Raw genomic sequence first — 18,772 nt, 5'->3', positions numbered from 1 at the left:
CGGCTGTTACTGGGTAGGAATTTGGTCAGAAGAGAAGTTGACTGTGTACGTGTGTTTTTTTCCTTCCCTGTCCAGTTCCGGTGTTGTGGCGTTGTCCATTACAAAGACTGGTTCAGCATCTTAAACGGAACGAAGGTGCCCACTTCGTGCTGCTTCAAGTTGGTCAACAACTGCTCAACTAATCCTGATACCTGGTGGAAAGATGTGAGTTGCAAGTTAGTTGTCTCCGTGACCTCCTCCAACCTTATAACTCTCTGAGGTCGAGCAGGTTGGGCCTATACTCAGTGGAGTTTTAGAAGAATGAGATATGACCTGTTGAAACATAAGGTTCTGAGGGGCCTTGACAGAGTAAATGCTGAGAGGATGTTTCCCCTCGTGGAGAATCTAAAACTGGGTCGGGGATGGGGGTTTGTCTCAGAATAAGAGATCTTCCATTTCAGATGGAGATGAGAAGGAATTTCTTCTTGGAGAGTCATTAATCCTTGGCATTCTCTACCCAGAGAGCAGTGGAGGGTTGAGAGTAGTGGGTTATATATTCAAGACTGAGTTAGACAGAATTTTGATCTAAGGGAGTCAAGGGTTAAGGAGGGCTGGCAGGAAATTGGAGTTGAGGCTGGGAACAGATCAGCCACGCTCTTATTAAATGGCTGAGCAGGCTCAAGGGCACAACTGGCCTACTGCTGCTCCTACTTCTTACGTTCTTGTATTTTTATTGATTTCCATCGCTCTCCTATTGGTGGCCATGCCTTCAGCTGCCTGGGCCCTAAGTGCTAGAATTCCCTTCCTGAACCTTTCCACCCCTCTCTCTTCTAAGATGCTCCTTAAAACCCACCTCCTTCTGTCCTAATATCTCCTTATTTTTCTCAGTGTCAATGTTTGTGTAATTACTCTCTTGTGAAGTGCCTTGGGACATTTTACTACATTAACAGTGCTATGTAAACAAGCAGCCCTTAATACTTGAGCTTTGATTAAAACTCCTCCTTGAGTGGGTAGCACCCTCACCTCTGAGTCAGGAGGCCATGGGTTCAAGTTCCACTCTGGAGATTTGAGCCGCGTAGTTCAGGCCCAAAACTTCTTGTGCGATGCTGAGGGATGCTGCACAGTCAGAGGTTCCGTTTTTCGGATGAGACATTAAACTGAGGCCCCCCCCTCCTTCTGACCTTTCAGGTTGTGGTAAAAGACCTGACAACCACTATTGAGAGGAAGAGCAGGTAAGTTCTGCCCAGTGTTCTGTCCAATATTTATCCCACAACCAACATTAGTAAAAGGTAGGTTACCTGGTCATTGTTACATTGCTGCCGGTGGGAGCTTGTATTGTGCAAATTGGCTGCCACATTTCCTGCATTACACATCAACCACTCCTTGAAAATGCTACAAAGCATTTGGTGGCTTTGCGGTCATGAAAGTTGCTATATAAATGCAAGTCCTTTTCCATTATGAATCAGTGTACTAGAGGTAGGATAAAGGTCAGTACCAAGCGGCAAATGGCCATAGGGAATGATCCTACACCAACGGGTAGAAGTCTGAGGATCTCGAAGAATTGATCCCAAAGCCCCAGTGGCTTAGCGACCAGATGCATAGCACCAATTGACAGCTCAACCTACTGGACCTTTGTGATTTTGCCAGGTGTAGGCAGGTTCAGGGACAGGGACAGGGGAGGGTGGCAGGGGCAAACCAGAGCGGGGTGTGGGGGTTGCCAGGTAAAGGTGCAAAAAGAAGGACTACCACAGTTTCAAGGGCAGCTAGGGATGGGCAATAAATGCAGGCCTTGCCAGCGACACCCACGTGCCAAGACTGAATATTAAGAATAAAAATCTTGACTCACTCATGGTGGGTGGTTCACTTGTTCTGCTCACCAAACTCAACTTGCAGCTAGAATCTTCAGCGGAGACTTTGGAAGGCTCCAGATAAACAGATCATTAAAATGACATAAGCAGGTACAGAAAATATACAAAAAGGCTAATGGAATGCTGGCTTGTATATCTCAAGGACTAGAATACAAGGGGCTAGAAGTCATGCTTCACCCATACAAAGCCCTGGTTAGACAGCATCTGAAGTACTGAGAGCAGTTCAGGGTAGCACAGTTAGAAAGGATGTATTGGCTTTGGAGGGAGTGCAATGTATGTTTACCAGAATGTTATCAGGATTCCAAGGGTTAAATTGCAAGAAGAGATTACAGAAACTAGGATTTTTAAAAAATATTTGCTTTCTTGGGATGTGGGCATCACTGGCTAGGCCAGCATTTGTTACCCATCCCAAGTGTCCTTGAGAAGGTGGTCCTTCTTGAACCGCTGCAGCCCTCCTTGTGTAGTTACACCCACAGTGCTGTTAGGAAGGGAGTCCCAGGATTTTGATCCAGTGACAGTGAGCAATATAGTTACAAGTTCCCTGGAATTTAGAAGGTCAAGGGGTGATATGGTCAAAATTTCCAACTTATGTTAAGGGGAACAGGTTGGATACATTTCTGCTGGCTGAGGAGTCTAGGACAAGACTGGAACAGTCTTAAAAATTGAGGGTAGAACAATTGTTAATTTTAAAGTTAAGATTGAGAGATTTTTTTTAGTCAAAGGTGTTAAGGGATATGGGGCAAAGGCAGGTGTATGGAATTAGGTTTCAGATCAGCCGTGATCTCATTGAATGGTGGAACAGGCCTCCACCTGTTTCTGTGTTCCAATGAGAGGAGGAATCAGTGATTGCTAATTTATAATTGAAACTACAAACAGAGCAGTATTGTAATTCAGGGGAGCTCCAGGGTTGGAGCATTGTGCAGCATTATGGACTGTCCCTTTTAAGTATTAAAGCCACACAATGTTCAGTTCTCCCTAGGTTTAACTTGTTTCCTTGTGTCAGTAGGCATGCTATGAAAAGGTCATCGAATGGCTGAAGGACAATGTTGTGGCTGTCTGCATCTTTGGACTCTGCATCCCAGTGCTACAGGTATGTTACTTTATAGAATGAGCAATGAATGTTACCTCAACTACCGAGGGGGATCCTACCTTTACATGCTTTTCCAGTTCACAATCAGAACTAGTGTCACCAATCACAGAAAGTTAACATGCAGGAATTAGGGAGGTAAATGGTACGTTACCTCTATTACAAATGGATTGGAGTATAAGAATAAAGACAATCTTACTACGATTATACAGGGTATTGGTGAGGCTAATGGTGTTCTATCTGCTGTTTTGGTCTCTCTATTTAAGGAGAAACATATTTGCCCTAGAGCTAGTACAATGAAGGTTCATTGATTTCTAGGATGAGGGGATTCTCCCAAGAGGAGAGATTGTGTAGACTGGGCCTGTATTCCTGGAGTTTAGAAGAATGAGAGGCGATCTCATTGAAACATATGGAACCCTTAAGAGGCTTGACAGTATGAGAAAATGTTACCCCTGAATGGGGAATCTAGAACCTGGGATCATGAGTCTCAGAATTAAAGGGTTGGCCATTTGAGACCAAGAATAGGAGAAATTTCTGCACTCAAATGGTTGTGAATCTTTGAAATTCTTTATCCTGGAGAGTTGTGGATGCTCAGTCATTGAGTAGATTTTTGGGCACTAAGGGAACGTGGAGTTGAGGTAGAAAATCAGTCAGGATCTTGTTGAATGGTGGAGCAAGCACCAAGGGACACAGCCTACAACAGTGGGCATCTGGAATTCACTGCCTAAATTGGTGGTTGAAGCTGAAATACTCAACTCAGTTAAAAGGCAGCTGAGGTGCTGTAACCTGCAAGGCTACGGACTAGGTGGGATTAAAAATGAGCAGCTAGTTCCTTTTTTATTCTCTTTTTTGGCTGGCGCAGGCTGAATGGCCTCCTTCTGCGCCACAACTTTTCTATGGTTCTAACAGCTCCTATTTCTTATGTTCCTATGATCTAATGACTCCTTTTCTCAAGCATTGTCCGCTCCTTTTCAAAACTGCTGTCCTCATCTACTTCCTTAGAAATCCCACCCTCATCCTATGCATTCTGTCTCGATTACTTCTCAATTCTCTCTCCATCTGTCTGAAATCACCCACTCTGACCCAGTTTCCACCCTTTTTGTAATTCACTAAGGGCTGTCCTGACAAAAATCAGGAATGACTGTGATGAGTCATTCTTTCTGGTCCTCCCTGTGGTATTAGATAGAGTTGACCATGTCCTTCTGCAACATTTCTTCTGCATTGGCTGGCTCTATAGGATGGCTCTTGCACAATCTCATTCCTACCTGATCGAATACAGTCAGTGCGACTCCAGTAATTCTTTCTTTTCCCCCAGTCACCTCTGGGGTTGCCCAAGAATTCATCCTTGGCCCTTTCCAATTTCTTCATCTTGACCCTTGGCAACATCAAAAGTGTTGCCTCTCATATGGATCCTGGTGACTCCCAGCTGTAATCCCTACAACCTTTCTCAAGCCCACGAGCGGCTCCATGCTGTCACACGGACATGATTCTGGGGCTCTCAGACCCATTGTTTTTAGTCACAAAGTCCACTTGCTTGCCATTGACTCCATATCCACCCTCAGCCACTCGTCCAGCCTGAACCATATTATGTAAGACAAACTAATTCCGCTTGACCCTGAGCAAAACTTCAAACCTCCACATCCCTTCCGTCACCAGAACTGGCTAATTCCAGCCCCTCAGTATTGCTCAACTCTTCCCTTCTGTCTCTGGGCTCACTTTTGTTACCCCTCGATTCATTTTCTCCAATGTCCTCTTCACCCATCCTTGTTGCCATCCATCACCTCATCTCCCTCTCTCTCTCTCTCTCTCTCTCTATTTTTGTTACCTCGTCAGCCAATAACCCTCTGAGATCTCTGCATTCCTTTAATTCTGGCTTCTCGCGAATTTGATTGCTCCACCATTGACGGGGATGTCTTTAGCTGCCTATACTCCGGAGTTCTCTCCCTCAGCCTTTACTCTCCACCTCTCCCTCCACCTTTAAGATGCTACTTAAAACCTCTCTTTTGTCCTCATCTCCTCCTCGTATGGACTGATGTCTAATCGTGTCCGACCATGCTCCTGTGCTGCGTGTTGGCACGTTTTACGACATAAATGCAAATGGCTGTTGTTTTTAAGTTGGTTCCCAGTTCCCCAATGCACTGAATTTAAAACCCTCTGCTTTGTTTTCAAATCCCTCCGTGGGCTACCTGCTCTACCACTGCAACCTCCTTCGGCCTGTTGACCTCTCCCATGTCCTAACCTTTTGTGTATTCTTCCCCCTTTCCATTGTCCCAATCTTACTTTCCAGAACTCTTTCCCTAAAGCTCTTCACTTCGCCCTTCCCCTTTTTAAAAACTTTCACGAAACCCATTTTCCCAGTTCCTGTCCCAAATGGCTCGGTATCTATTCCTTCACTATTCCTAAATATTCTTTCCAAAGAGCGTTGAATTTTTTTCTATGTTAGATGTACTACACAATTGTGTGCTGCACGTAATCTGTCATTTACTAGCACCAAAATACAACAAAAAAGCTTGTTGTCTAAAATATATCTTCACCCTGAGCTGTAGCCTGTCAGGATCTCTCTGTCTGTACCTCCCTGCCTCTTTTAGGGTAGCCAACTGTAATTAAATGTATTCCTGGAAGTTTCATCACATGACTTGCCCCCACCCCTACCCCTACCCCCACCCACTGGTCAACACAGCCATCCTAGTTATGTACGGCCTTCCTAGCAAAAAGTCTCATGACCCAATTGGATGATGCTTGACTGTCAGCCAAACAGCCATTTTCAATATCTTTATATCCGGTAAAGAGAAACGTTCAAAGAAACTGACCAAAAAAAAAAAAACAATGGGCCAAATTGTCCCTGGTTTGCACTAAGTGCAGTAGCGGGCGGGTAAAACGGCACTTCACCCACCGGCTGCGATGGTGGGTTTTCACGCCATATTGTCCCAAACCCACCACGTTATTTATGCATTCCCGGAAAACACGCCGTTTCCATGGCAGGCGGGATCCAATTCACCCGCCACGCCGTCACCTTGCCGCTTCATCTTGCCAGGCACCACATTTAAAATGCAGCAGGGCTCAGTGCTTCCAGCCCAGGACTGCAGCAAAGAAGACATGGCCCCGAAAGGCAAGAAGACTGCAGTCCCTCAAGCAGCTTCTGGGCGCCGCGGAGGCCCACTGTGATGTCCTCTACCCCCTTGCTCTGGCCGCAGGAGGAGCAGCGGCTTGGTAGGCGATGGCAGTGGTGGTCAGTGCCACTGCTGCACAGAAGAGGTTGGCCATCCAGTGTAGACAGAGGATGAATGATCTCACCCATCCTGCCAGGGTAAGGCAACCATCTCACCACTCTAAACTCACACTGTCAAACCCATCACACACTCACTGGCATCTCACTCACTGCCAGCTCAAGGGACATCACCACTCACCCTCTCACACACACACCCTCACATCTCCATCTGGCCTCATCTCCTCTGGAGACTGCCTCCTCAGCCCTCACCATCTTGAGGCCACTTGTACAGATCAATATGAGCCCCCCCGCCCCCCCGCAACACACACACTTCCCACTTCTCCCCCTTCCCCAAGCAAGCTCTAGCCCTACAGCCATTTAAAAGCCACCCAAATATGGTTGATCTGGTAAGTAGAAACCTGCCGTGAGCCCCCCTAAAAGTGACGTGGTGCTGTGTGTGAAGCCTGGCGCTGATGACTGCGAGCGATGACCAAAGCAAGGTGGGCAAACAAACCTCGAAGTCCCGAGCGAAGTGCAGCCTGCCAAGTGCACGTCACCATGTGCTGTTGTGAAACACATTGGCGGACAATCCAGCGGTGGGGGACGATTCCGGTGGGCTGGCCTGATAATGATCTGCTGATGTCCGTTGGCAGAGAACCCAGCCCACCATCGGCAGGCTGAGCAGACAATCATGAACTGGTTTCATGCTGTTGTGCCATATTGTCCACTCATGCCTGACCCGCCTGACAACGGTGGGCATGGAAAATCCCAGCCCATGTTTTTTTTTCCCTGGAGATTGATCTTCAATTCCTGGAGACTTCAGGCCAATCCTGGAGTGTTCATAACCCTAGTCTCTTTTGTTGCCTCTCTGATTGTTCATCTCATGTCCTTCCTAAACTCCAATTTACAGTCCTACACATTCTTCCTCTTTTTAGGATGTCAGCCATGGCTTAGTGGCAATACTATTGTCTCTGAGTCAGCAGGCCATGGGTTCAAGAACCCCTCCAGAGACCTGAGCACAAAATCCAGGCTGACACTCCCTTTGCAGTACTGAGGGAGCACTGCACTGTTGGAGGTGCTGTCTTTCAGTTGAGGCCCTGTCTGCCATCTCAGGTGGGCGTAAAAGATCCCATGGCATTATTCGAAGAAGAGCAGGAGTGTTCTCCTGGCCAATATTTATCCATCAGTCAGCAACGCTAAAATACTATCTCGTCATTGTCATTGTTGTGATTTGTGGGAGCTTGCTGCGCTCAGATTGGCTGCTAGGTTGTCTAGGTTACGAGCGTGACCACACTTCAAATGTTCTTCATTGGCTGTGAATCACTTTGGGATGTCCTGAGGTCATGATAGGCGCTATAAAAGTGCAAGTTTTCTTTTGCATCTCTCAAATGTCTCTTCCTCCGAATCTTCCTCAAGACTGTGGGGTGAAAAACCAAACAGACTCGAAACGTCCCTCCTACCTGCAGACTTCTTGTAGCCCAATCTTGGCTCCACCTGACCATGACTTCTTGAGTTATCTTAGCTGCCACCCCAGTCTTTAGAACCTGAAAATCGAGCAGAGGTGAAAGATGAGTTTCTCTTTTCTAATTTGTGACTGTTTCTCCCCCTCCCTCCCTCAGATACTCGGACTAATTTCGTCCTTGGTGATGTACTGTCAGCTCGTCAAAACGGAGAAGCAATACAGCTGAAAAGAAATCGCCTGTCTCTGCGAACTCGGAGGCTCAGTTCTCCGTTTCTTCTTCACACGTTTTTGGCATGTAGGCCATCTTCAAGTAGATAACTGAATGATTATCCTCCACAGGGTTATAACACGTACTGCAGCATTTTAAAATGATTATAAAGAATATCTGAATTTACGATTCCCTATCTCCCCATCAGCAGGTAGGGGAAAGTGCAGACACTGTTGTGTTATTCAGCCCGCAGATGCTGAAATTAGAAGCTCCAATGCTATAACAGCTTCCTAGTGACATCATCACCGTTCAGTTCTGCTCTGTGTTGAAAGCACCTCCTCAAGACATCCTCTGTACACCTCTGAAGTGTTTCAGAGTCAACAGGAAAATGCTTTCAGTGCCAGAGCATGTGTAATAAACTTTTCCTTCGACATAAGTTTCTTCATAATGTTTTTCTAATAGTTTTGCAAGGCCAAGTTTCCTGCAGAGCGTCAATCCAGCAGGGGAGCACAGTTTGGAGGGCTACAAGACTTGTCGGCCTGATTCCACAACCCACACTCCCGGGAGCAAGGGTTGCCAACTGTGATTGGACGAGCTCCTGGAGGTTTCATCACATGACCTCTTGTCCCCAACTGACCCAGCCCTACACTCTTGCCATTGGTCACCCAATCTGTCCATCCTCATGGCATTCCACCTACCTTTGGCCAAGTGGAAAATAAACAGAGATAAAAACAAAACAGCCTCTCCGACTGACTGTTTGGCTAACCTTTGATTGTCACTCAAACAGCTTTTTGTTCCCTCATGTTGAATATTTTAACCCTGAGAGAATATTTTATACTTACGGATTCTGGTATTAAACAGAAAACCACTGATCGTTGAATCATAGCTTTGATGCAGAATAGAAGGTGGGCATTTGGCCCTTTGTCCCTGTGCTGACTCATTTTCAATTAGTTCCACTCCCCTGCCCCTTTCCAGTAACCCTACATATTTTTCCCTTCAATTATTTATCCAATTTCTTTTTGGAAGTTACTATTGAATCTGTTTCCACCGCCCTTTCAGGCAGCACATTCCAGATCACAAGTTCTGTCGAAGGGTCATGAGGACTCGAAACGTCAACTCTTTTCTTCTCCGCCGATGCTGCCAGACCTGCTGAGTTTTTCCAGGTAATTCTGTTTTTGTTTCAGATCACAACAACTCACTGTGTAAAACAAATGTCTCAACCCCACCTCTGCTTTCTTCTGTCAATTGTCTTAAGACCCTGTCCTCTGGTTATCAACCCTCCTGCTACTGGAAACAGTTTCTCCCTATTTACCCTATCTGTTCTGTAAAGGGCAACATGATTTTTCAAACTTCAAAATGAACACCGTGGGCAGAGGGAGCGACAGATTCTCTTGGCTAATTGAAACTGTCTTTAGCACTCTAATTCCACTTGCCTTTGAGAGATGCCCATCCTGTGGCCTGTATGAATGTCATCTTTCAGAGAATGGATGAGTGAAAGGGCTTGTAACATGTAAACTTTCTGAACATTACAATTAAAGTTTCCAAACAACCGATTTGAGACTGCAGTTTTGTGTCATTGTCACCAGCAACTTCTCATCTCAAGCACTTTATAACTTCTACAAGAAAGCAGATTCTATTTTTATTCACTCATGGGATGAGAGCATCACTGGCAAAATCAGCATTTATTGCCCATCCCTAATTGCCCTCCACATCGAGCTAAGCCACCTCCTTGAACTATTGCAAGCTGAGTGATTAAGCTCATTTCAATGTTGCTCAATTTGGTACAACTAAATAGCTAACTAGACTTTTTCAAAGGGCAGTTAGAGCCAACCACATTGCTACGTTCTGCAGTCACATAGGCTGGGATTTTCCCATCCGGCCCATGGCAGGAATGAGCGTAGGCAGGACTGGAAAATATGGACAGTGTCTGTTGAAAATACTGCCCATATAGGTCATATCAGATAAGAGCAACTGGTTTCCTTCCCTAAAGGACATCAGTGAAACATTTTTTTTTACAATGATTCAGTAATAAGAGGCTGGCAATGAACATAAAAGGGAATCCCAAGGTCTTCTATAAGCACGTAAGTAATAAAAGGGTAGTTAAAGAAAGAGTAGGGCCGATTAGGGACAGAAAAGGGGACACGCATGTAGAGGCAGGAGAAGTGGCTGAGGTGTTGAATGAGTACTTTGCGTCTGTCTTTGCAAAGGAAGAAGATGTTACCCAGGCCGAGGTGAGAGAGGAGGTAACCGAATACACAATAAGAACTTACAATCGAAAGGAAGGAGGAGTTGGAAAGGCTAACTTTACTTAAAATAGATAAGGTACCAGGACTAGATGAGATGCATCCAAGGGTACTGAGGGAAGTGAGAGTGGAAATTGCAGAAGCACTAGTGATAACCTTCCAGACTTCCTTAGACACAGGGGTGGTGCCAGAGGACTGGAGAACTGTGAATGTTACACCTTTGTTCAAAAAGGGATGCAAGGATAAAGCTGGTAACTACAGACCAGTCAGTTCGACCTCAGTGGTAGGGAAACTTATGGAAACTATAGTACGGGATAAAGTCAATAGTCACTTAGACAAGTGCAGGATAATTAAGGAAAGCTAACATGGATTAATCAAGAGGAAATCCTGTTTAACTAACTTGCTAGAGTTTTTTTGAGGAGGGGACATAGAAGGTTGACAAGGGAACCACTGTTGATGTGGTGTACATGGAATTTCAAAAGGCATTTGATGTGGTGCCACACAACAGACTTGAGCAAAATTCTAGGTCATGGAATAAAAGGGAAAGTAAGCATTTGGATAAGAAATTAGCTGACTGACAGGAAGCAGTAATGATAAATGACTGTTTTTCCAATTGGAGGAAGGTTTACAATGGAGTTCCCCAGGGGTCAGTGTTGGGACACTTGCTTTTCCTGATAGATTAATGATGTAGATTGTGGTGAGCAGGGCATGATTTCAAAATTTGCAGATGATACGAAGATTGGAAATGTTGTCACTGTGATGGGGATAGTCTTGAACTTCAAAAGGACATAGACATGTCGGTGGATTGGGTAGACAAGTGGCAGATGAAATTCAATGCAGAGAAGTGGGAGGTGATTCATTTTGGCAGAAAAGATATGGTGAGTCAGCATAAAATAAAGGGAGAGCCTCTAAAGGCGGTACAGGAACAGAGGGACCTCGGTGTACATGCACATAGCTCATGCTGAGAGCAGTTAATAAAGCATATAGTATCTTAGGCTTTATTAATAGGGGCACTGGGTACAAGAGTAAGGTGGCCACGTCGAACTTGTATAAGACACTAGTTAGGCCTCATCTGTACCGTGTCTAGTTTGGGATGCCATACTTGAGAAAAGATGTGAAGGCAAGAATGATTCCAGTGATAAAGAACTGTAGTTATGAGGATAGATTGGAGAGGTTGAGACTGTTTTCCTTGGAGAAAAGAAGGCTGAGAGGAGACTTGATATAGGTACTTGAGCTCTTGAGGAGTATGGACAGGATAAATAGTGAGAAACTGTTCCCACTCAGGAGAACATCAAAAGCTAGAGGGCACAGATTCAAAATAATTGGCAAAAGGAGTAAATGTGATGAAAAATGTTTTCAGAGGGTAGTTGGAATCTGGGACAGACTTCCTGAAAGGGTAGTGGAGGCAGATTCGATCGAGGTATTCAAAAGGGAATTGGATTGCTACCTTGAAAGAGAGAATGTGCAAGGTTACGGGGATAAGGCAGAGGAGTGGTACTAGGTGGAATGCTGTTTTGGAGAGTCAGTGCAGACTCCTTCTACACCGTAAAGATGCTGTGATACTGAGAGGTCCTGGATTTGGTCCTGTTGCAGGTGGAAACAGAAAATTCGGAGAGCCAGCCAAACGTCCATTGACTTTCGGCTACACCAGAAGACACCAGCCATAGATACTGACACTATAAATTTTTGTTCTCAGATTTATTTAGTTAATTAAATTCAAATTTCACAGCTATAATGGTGGGAATTGAATTATATCTCCAGATGTCTGGATTATTAACCCAGTAACATAACCACTATGGTACTATTCAATGCAGTTATAATGTCACATAATGTAATCTTCATTCCTTCCATTACGATTAAAAAGCACTTTGCCCTAACAACAAATAATAGTAACAAATTGTTTTAAATTATCCAGCTCTGGAACTTTGATTTAAGTCTAATCTAGTTATGGGACGAAAGTTATTCCATCTGTAAAGATCCCAATATGCACATAATCCAGGTTGACTGACACTCTCAGTGCAGTGCCGAGAGAGTGCTGTATTGTCAGAGGTGGTGATGTCTTTTGGATGAAATTGTTAAATCCAACTTTCCATTCAGCTGGACGTAAAAGATCCCACAATACGATTTCAAAGAAGAGCAGGGGAGTTACCCCTGACCAATGTTTAACACTCAACCAACATTAAGTCACTGTCACGTTGCTGTTTGTGAGAGCTTGCTGTGCACAAATTGGCTGCCACGTTTCCTACATTACAACAGTGACTACACTTCAAAAAATTGCTTCATAGGCTGTAAAGCACATTGGGATGTCCCAGCATCTTAAAAGTTGCTTTAGAAGTGCAAGTCACTCTTGACATGGAATTATTTTACACATTTAGCAGAGTAAGAAGCAACTTGATAAAGATCCTGCAGGGTGGGTGTAGAGAGGATGTTCCCTCTTGCGGGAGAATATAGAATTATGGGTCACTGCTTAAAAATAAGGGGTCGCCAATTTAAGACAGAGGGCCATGAGGCTTTGGAACTCTTTTCCTCAAAAGGTGGTGGAAGCAGAGTCTTTGAATATTTTTAAGGCAGAGGTAGATAGATTCTTGATAAACAAGGGGGTGAAAGGTTATCAGGGGTAAGCAGGTGGTTATAATCAGATCAGCCATATTGAATGGCAGAGCAGGCTCGAGGGGCCGAGTGGCCTACTCCTGCTCCTAATTCGTATGTTTGTTTGCAATATTGTCATTGTCCCTCTGAGAGGGTGAAATCAATGGAAAATGATCACAATGGTACCACAGGTGACATTTGTCTGAGAGTGCAGCTGAAATGCATGGCAGGGTAAAATATAGGGGGATTGACTCTGAATACAAGCGTTTTGAACCTGAGCTGGAATGCTCCAGACTGATGCTGGAGGGACTGGCAATGGGTAATCCTATTACAGGAATGTGAAGCAAAGGATCCCAGTGTCAGGACACAAAAAGATATTTTTAAGGAAACCCATCGTTGTAGGCCAGGGTTACTTGATAGGGTCCCCCTTGTCCTCACTTATCACCCTACCAGCCTCCGCATTCAAAGGATCATCCTCCGCCATTTCCACCAACTCCAGCATGATGCCACCACCAAACACATCTTCCCTTCACCCGCCCCCCCACCGGTGGCATTCCATAGGGATTGTTCCCTCTGTGACACCCTGGTCCACTCCTCCATCACCCCCTACTCCTCAACCCCCATCTATGGCACCTCCTCACGCCCACGCAAAATATGCAACACCTGCCCCTTCACTTCCTCTCTCATCACCGTCCAAGGGCCCAAACACTCCTTTCAAGTGAAGCAGCATTTCACTTGCATTTCCCCCAACTTAGTCTACTGCATTCGTTGCTCCCAATGCGGTTTCCTCTACATTGGAGAGAACAAACGTAAACTGGGTGACCGCTTTGCAGAACACCTTTGGTCTGTTCACAAGAATGACCCAGACCTCCCTGTCGCTTGCCATTTTAACACTCCACCCTGCTCTCTTGCCCACATGTCTGTCCTTGGCTTGCTGCATTGTTTCAGTGAAGCTCAACGCAAACTGGAGGAACAGCACCTCATCTTCTGACTAGGCATGTTACAGCCTTCCAGACTGCATATTGACTTCAACAACTTTAGATCTTGAACTCCCTCCTCCATCCCCACCCCCTTTCCATTTCTTCCCCCTCCTTTTGTTTTTTCCAATAATTTATATAGATTTTTCTTTTCCCACCTATTTCCATTATTTTTAAATCTATACCTTTTATGCCCTTTTAGTCTTATTTCACCCCACCCCCACTAGAACTATCTGTACCTTGCATGTCCTGCCATCCATTCTTAATTAGCACATTCTTTTAGATAATATCACCACCTTCAACACCTCTTTGTTTTTTTGTCTGTGACATCTTTTGACTATCTGCTCCTATCACTGCTTGCTTGTCCCTACAACCACCACCCCCCACCTTAAACCAGCTTATATTTCACCCCTCTTCTATTTTTATTTAGTTCTGTTGAAGGGTTATGAGGACTCGAAACGTCAACTTTGTTCTTCTCCGCCGATGCTGCCAGACCTGCTGAGTTTTTCCAGGTATTCCTGTTTTTATTTTGTATTCCCAGACAATGTGATTCTTCTAATCAGCAATGAATTTCAGGAAACACCTTGATGCCAGTATGTAGCTGAATCAGTTTGGAAAACATGTCTCCTCCCCCAGTAATGACTCCCCTCCCTTGAACCCACACAAGATAAAAAAACACTGTCACTGCATTGAATGCATGAAGTATGAGGATTAAACAGCAGCGCCCCTGGTGTGTGTGAACTGACTGTTCAAATGTGACTTCCTGAAAAGTGAAATTCGTCAAGTGTCAGCCATGCCTCTGGGGGGAGCTCTCTCTCTCTCTCGTCTCTGGATCAGAAGGTCACTGGCTCCTGTCCAGAGACATCAACAGCTTGCATTTATAGAGTGCCTTTAGCATAGCAAAACTTTCCAAGGTGGTTCACAGGAACATTATGAATAAAATTTGACACTGAATGACAGGAGGTTTTGTGGCTCATTGGTAGCATCGTTGCCTCTGAGCTAGAAGCTCTATTGGAAACAGGAGGCGTGTTCATGATGCAGTTCAATGGGTTGATAACACTACCCAAATACACCCCAAAGAGGAAAAAAGTGTGTGAAGACACAAACCAATCGAACCAAGCCACAGAGGAAGCTATCGGGCCAGATGACTTGGTCAAAGAGGTAGGTTTTAAGGTGTGTCATAATGGAGGAAAGCGACATGGAAAGGTTGAGGGGGGAAATTCCAGAGCTTGGAGCCCAGATAGCTGAAGGCACGGTAACCTATGGTGGAGTTAAGGAAATTGGGGGATGCGCAAGGGACCAGAGTTGGATTGTAGAGATCTTGGAGTGTATTTGGGCTGGAATAGATTACAGAGACAGGGAGGTGGGGAGGGGGTGGTAGGGTGGGGTAGAAGCACAAGGATAGAGAGTTTTCAAATCAAGGCATTGCTGGACCTGGGATCGATGTAGGTCAGTGTGCATTGGGGGGGCGGGGGGGTGGGAGGTTGGGTGGTGATATGTGTGTGGGGCTAGGTAGACGTGTGAAAGGGTTAACTCACTCTGCTAGGACCAGACTGTCCAAACTAACTGCAAAGGCAAAAGGTGGACGCAAAGCTTATTTGTGGAATTGGTCATCTTAAAGTGAATGAATCCGTCAGTGGCAAATGCACATATAGTGACTGGCTGTGCTGCATGGTGACTCCTGGTGGGTGATCATTGAAATGACAATGAGAGTTTTAATCCCAATGTAGGTCAACATCAACTCACATATATTTAAGCACTTTTAACTTAATAAAACTTCCCATGGGTATGATAAAGCAAAAATCAACACAGAGCCACATAAGGCAATATTAGGGCAGATGGCCGAAGCTTGGTTAAAGAGGGGGGTTTTAAGCAGCATCTTAAAGGAGGAGAGAGATGTGGGAAGATTTCAAGGAGGAATTCCAGAGCTGAGGGTCTAGACAACTGAAGGAACAGTTGTCAATGATGGAGTGAATGAAGTCAAGGGACACTCAAGAGGTCAGAATTAGAAGACCCGCAGATATCTTTGATGGCTGGTGGGAGGAGGTTACAGGGAAAAGGAGGGGCGATGCCATTGTGGGATTTGAAAGCAAGGATGAGAATTCTAAAATTGAGGCGTTGCTTAACTAGGAGCCATTGGGAGGTCAGCAAGAACAGGGGTGATGGGAGAATGGGATTTGGTGTGAGTTAGGACACAGACAGCAGAGTCTTGGACTACCTGAGGTTTACAAAGGGTGATATGGGGGAGGACATGCATTAGTATAGTCAAGTCTAGAGGTATCAAGGACATGGATGAGGGTTTCAGCAGCAGATGAGTGGAGGCAGGGGCAGAGGCAGATGATGTTACGGAGATGGAAGTAGGTGGGCTTAGTGATGGTGTAGATATGAGCTCAACACATGGGCCTGCGTGAACACTTGGAATCCAAAATACTGGTATAGTTTCTGAGCTATCTCTAGTGTGTAAGTGACCTGCATGGCAGGGTGGGTAACTACACTGCCTGTTCACCTTTGCCACCTGGATTCTAATCCAAAGTCTTGATCCTCCAGGCTTCCTGTTCTTGATCACTCTCTAGTGACTTGTGTTGGAATCTGTGTGTGTGTGTGTGTGTGTGTGTGTGTGTGTGTGTATATTTGGGTGAGTGTGTGTATATTTGGGTGAGTGTGTGTATATTTGGGTGAGTGTGTGTATATTTGGGTGAGTGTGTGTATATTTGGGTGAGTGTGTATATATTATGGGTGAGTGTGTATATATTTGTCTGTGTTTGTATATTTGTAGGTGTGTGTGTGTGTGTATATTTGTGGCTGTATATTTGTATGTGTGAGAGTGTGCGTGCATACAGGCTGTGAGGTGCGCCACATAAATTGGATAAAAAGAGAATGAATGGCATTTTATGTTATATAGTGCCTTGCACAACCTCATGAGATCCCAAAGTGCTTTCTAGCCAATTAAATACTTTCTGAAGTGTAGTCACTGTTGCAATGTAGGCAACACGAAAACCATTTTGGACACAACAGGTGGAATTTTGCACCAGCTGGATTTTATGGTCCCACCAAAGTCAATGGACTTTTGGTTGGCTTGTCGCATTTTATGGCCCCACCCCTGCGCCGATGGGGCCATTAAATTCTGCCCAGCAAGCTCCAACAAACAGTGAGTCATAATGATGTGATAATCTGTATTTTACTGATGTTGGTTTGAGGCATAAATATTGGCCAGGACACTATGGAGAATTTCCCTGCTCTCCTTCAAAAAGTGCCATTAGATCTTTCATATCCAGCCCAGAGGGGGTGTAGACAGACCCTTAGTTAAATGCCTCATCCAAAAGAAGGCAACTCTGATAGTGCAGTCCTCCATCGGTACTGTACTGAATGTCAGCCTGGGTCATAGGCTCAGGTATCTGATGTGGGGACTGAATCCATCATCTTCTGTCTACAAAAGTATGTGCTGCAGCGACACTGTGGGAGTACAGCACTATCATAAGTATCATTTTCTGGATGAGATATTAAACCAAGACCTCACCTGCTCCTCACGTGGACGTGAAGGATCTTATGGCATACTCAAAGAAGGGCAGGGGAGTTCTCTCAGTTTCCCAACTAGTATTTATGCTTCAACCAATGCTACCAAAACGGGTTATCTGGTCATTTTGCTGCTTCATTGCTGTTTGTGCAAGCTTGCTGTGTGCAAATTGGTTGTCATGTTTCCCACATTATAGCTGTCACAAAACAACCATATTTTTCATAATATTATTGTGGGGTATTGTAAAATGGGCTTATGTTTGTCTGTGTGTGGATGGTTCTGCCTGTGTGGCTGATTTAATTGAATTAGAGTCAGATAGATTGCAAGGTTGAAATTATCAAAAGTGTTAGGTGTAAAAAGGGTTATTGAAATGCTAATGAGTAAGCTAGGCTAAAGTCAGATAGGTTGTGAGTCAAATTTACATTTTAAGATAAGTGGAGGGGCATTTGGTTTTCAAAGGAACATGATGAAGTTTTACAACTGACAGGATAAATAGGGCAAGATTATTATGCTTAATTTTCTCAAAAGGCAAAGGCCATATTGACAACATGAAAGATTGTTAAAGTATGAGAAAAGTAAATTCCAAAGACATATGGGAACAATGGGATTTACAGATTAAAGAGGAAGGAATATATTTAAATAAGGATGGAAGGTTGTATCAGGGGTGGCTGTGTAAGATCTAAAAGATACACCTTGTGAAAGAGACTTAGGGAAACAGCCTCCAGCCACTTTGCAGAAGTCTGCTGTTCCAGTAGCCAAAGTTATGTTAAAAAGCCTTTGGAATTCCACTGTCGAGTGGGTGCTGTTGTAACCTTGCTGGATTGTATGTCTACATTTAAAATTTATTTTTGACTGTTGCCTTAAAGGGGGTGTGTAGGTAGGAGTCAGGTTAATTAGGAATTTTGGGATTTGTTATGTTATTAAGTAACGGTGTAATCCATCTGTAAATGTGTTAGTGGACTCAGTACTTCTGAATTCAATGCACAAACCTTCTCGTAATAAATACAAATTGCAAAACAGCTGTGGTAGCGTGGCCAAGTTCCCCTTGTGGATTTGGTCAGCCTGGTAAATAGCACCTGCCATATCATAACATAGCAGTGACTACACTTCAATAGTTCTTTATTGGTTATAAATGCTTTAAGGCATCCTGAGTGATATAATTGCAAACCTTTATTTTTCTGTCTATTTTTATGTAACAGGTAATCCATTCTGTCTTTGCTGAGTAAGAGTATTGAGAAGCATTTGATCTGTGATACTGTTGTCAATTTTTCAGGTCTTCACTCTGGTCGATAACTGGGTTTTGTTTGCTGGCTCGAAGAATTTTCGTACATCCTGAAGTGATGAAAGGTGCTATCTAAATACAAGTCATTTTTAAATTTATTTGTTCATGGGATGTGGGCATTGCAGGCTAGGCCAGCATTTATTGCCCATCCTTAATTGTCCTTGAGAAGGTATTTTTTTCATACAAAAACATATTTAATATCCTTTAGGTCCCAAAAGTACAAATAATAAAGTATTCACAAAATGGGCAGGTTGCACCTGAAGTGATTGAACCAACTGCAATCTTCTACCAGGAAAAGAAAGGACAAAACTTCTAGGGTTCAAAATGGTGCCTCTCTTGGCTTCGCAATGTTTTT

The 18,772-nt window shown here is 44.4% G+C and overlaps 1 protein-coding gene across 2 annotated transcripts in view; it reads left to right on the top strand.

Moving 5' to 3' along the window:
• LOC121271790 (tetraspanin-4-like) overlaps positions 1-9,365 on the top strand; it is a 47,512-nt gene extending 38,147 nt beyond the window's left edge. For both annotated transcript variants that reach the window (XM_041178069.1, XM_041178070.1), the window contains exons 6-8: positions 76-204; positions 2,854-2,937; positions 7,762-9,365. In XM_041178069.1, coding sequence (XP_041034003.1) covers positions 76-204; positions 2,854-2,937; positions 7,762-7,830 — 282 coding nt within the window. In that variant the 3' untranslated portion in view covers positions 7,831-9,365. The remainder of the gene's footprint in view (positions 1-75; positions 205-2,853; positions 2,938-7,761) is intronic.
• The last annotated feature ends 9,407 nt before the right edge of the window (positions 9,366-18,772 follow it).

This window comes from Carcharodon carcharias, chromosome 31 (assembly GCF_017639515.1).
Source record: "Carcharodon carcharias isolate sCarCar2 chromosome 31, sCarCar2.pri, whole genome shotgun sequence".
Classification (NCBI taxonomy): domain Eukaryota; kingdom Metazoa; phylum Chordata; class Chondrichthyes; order Lamniformes; family Lamnidae; genus Carcharodon; species Carcharodon carcharias.
The sequence above is the reverse complement of the archived record's forward strand: the minus strand, read 5'-3'. Positions and strand labels throughout refer to the sequence as shown.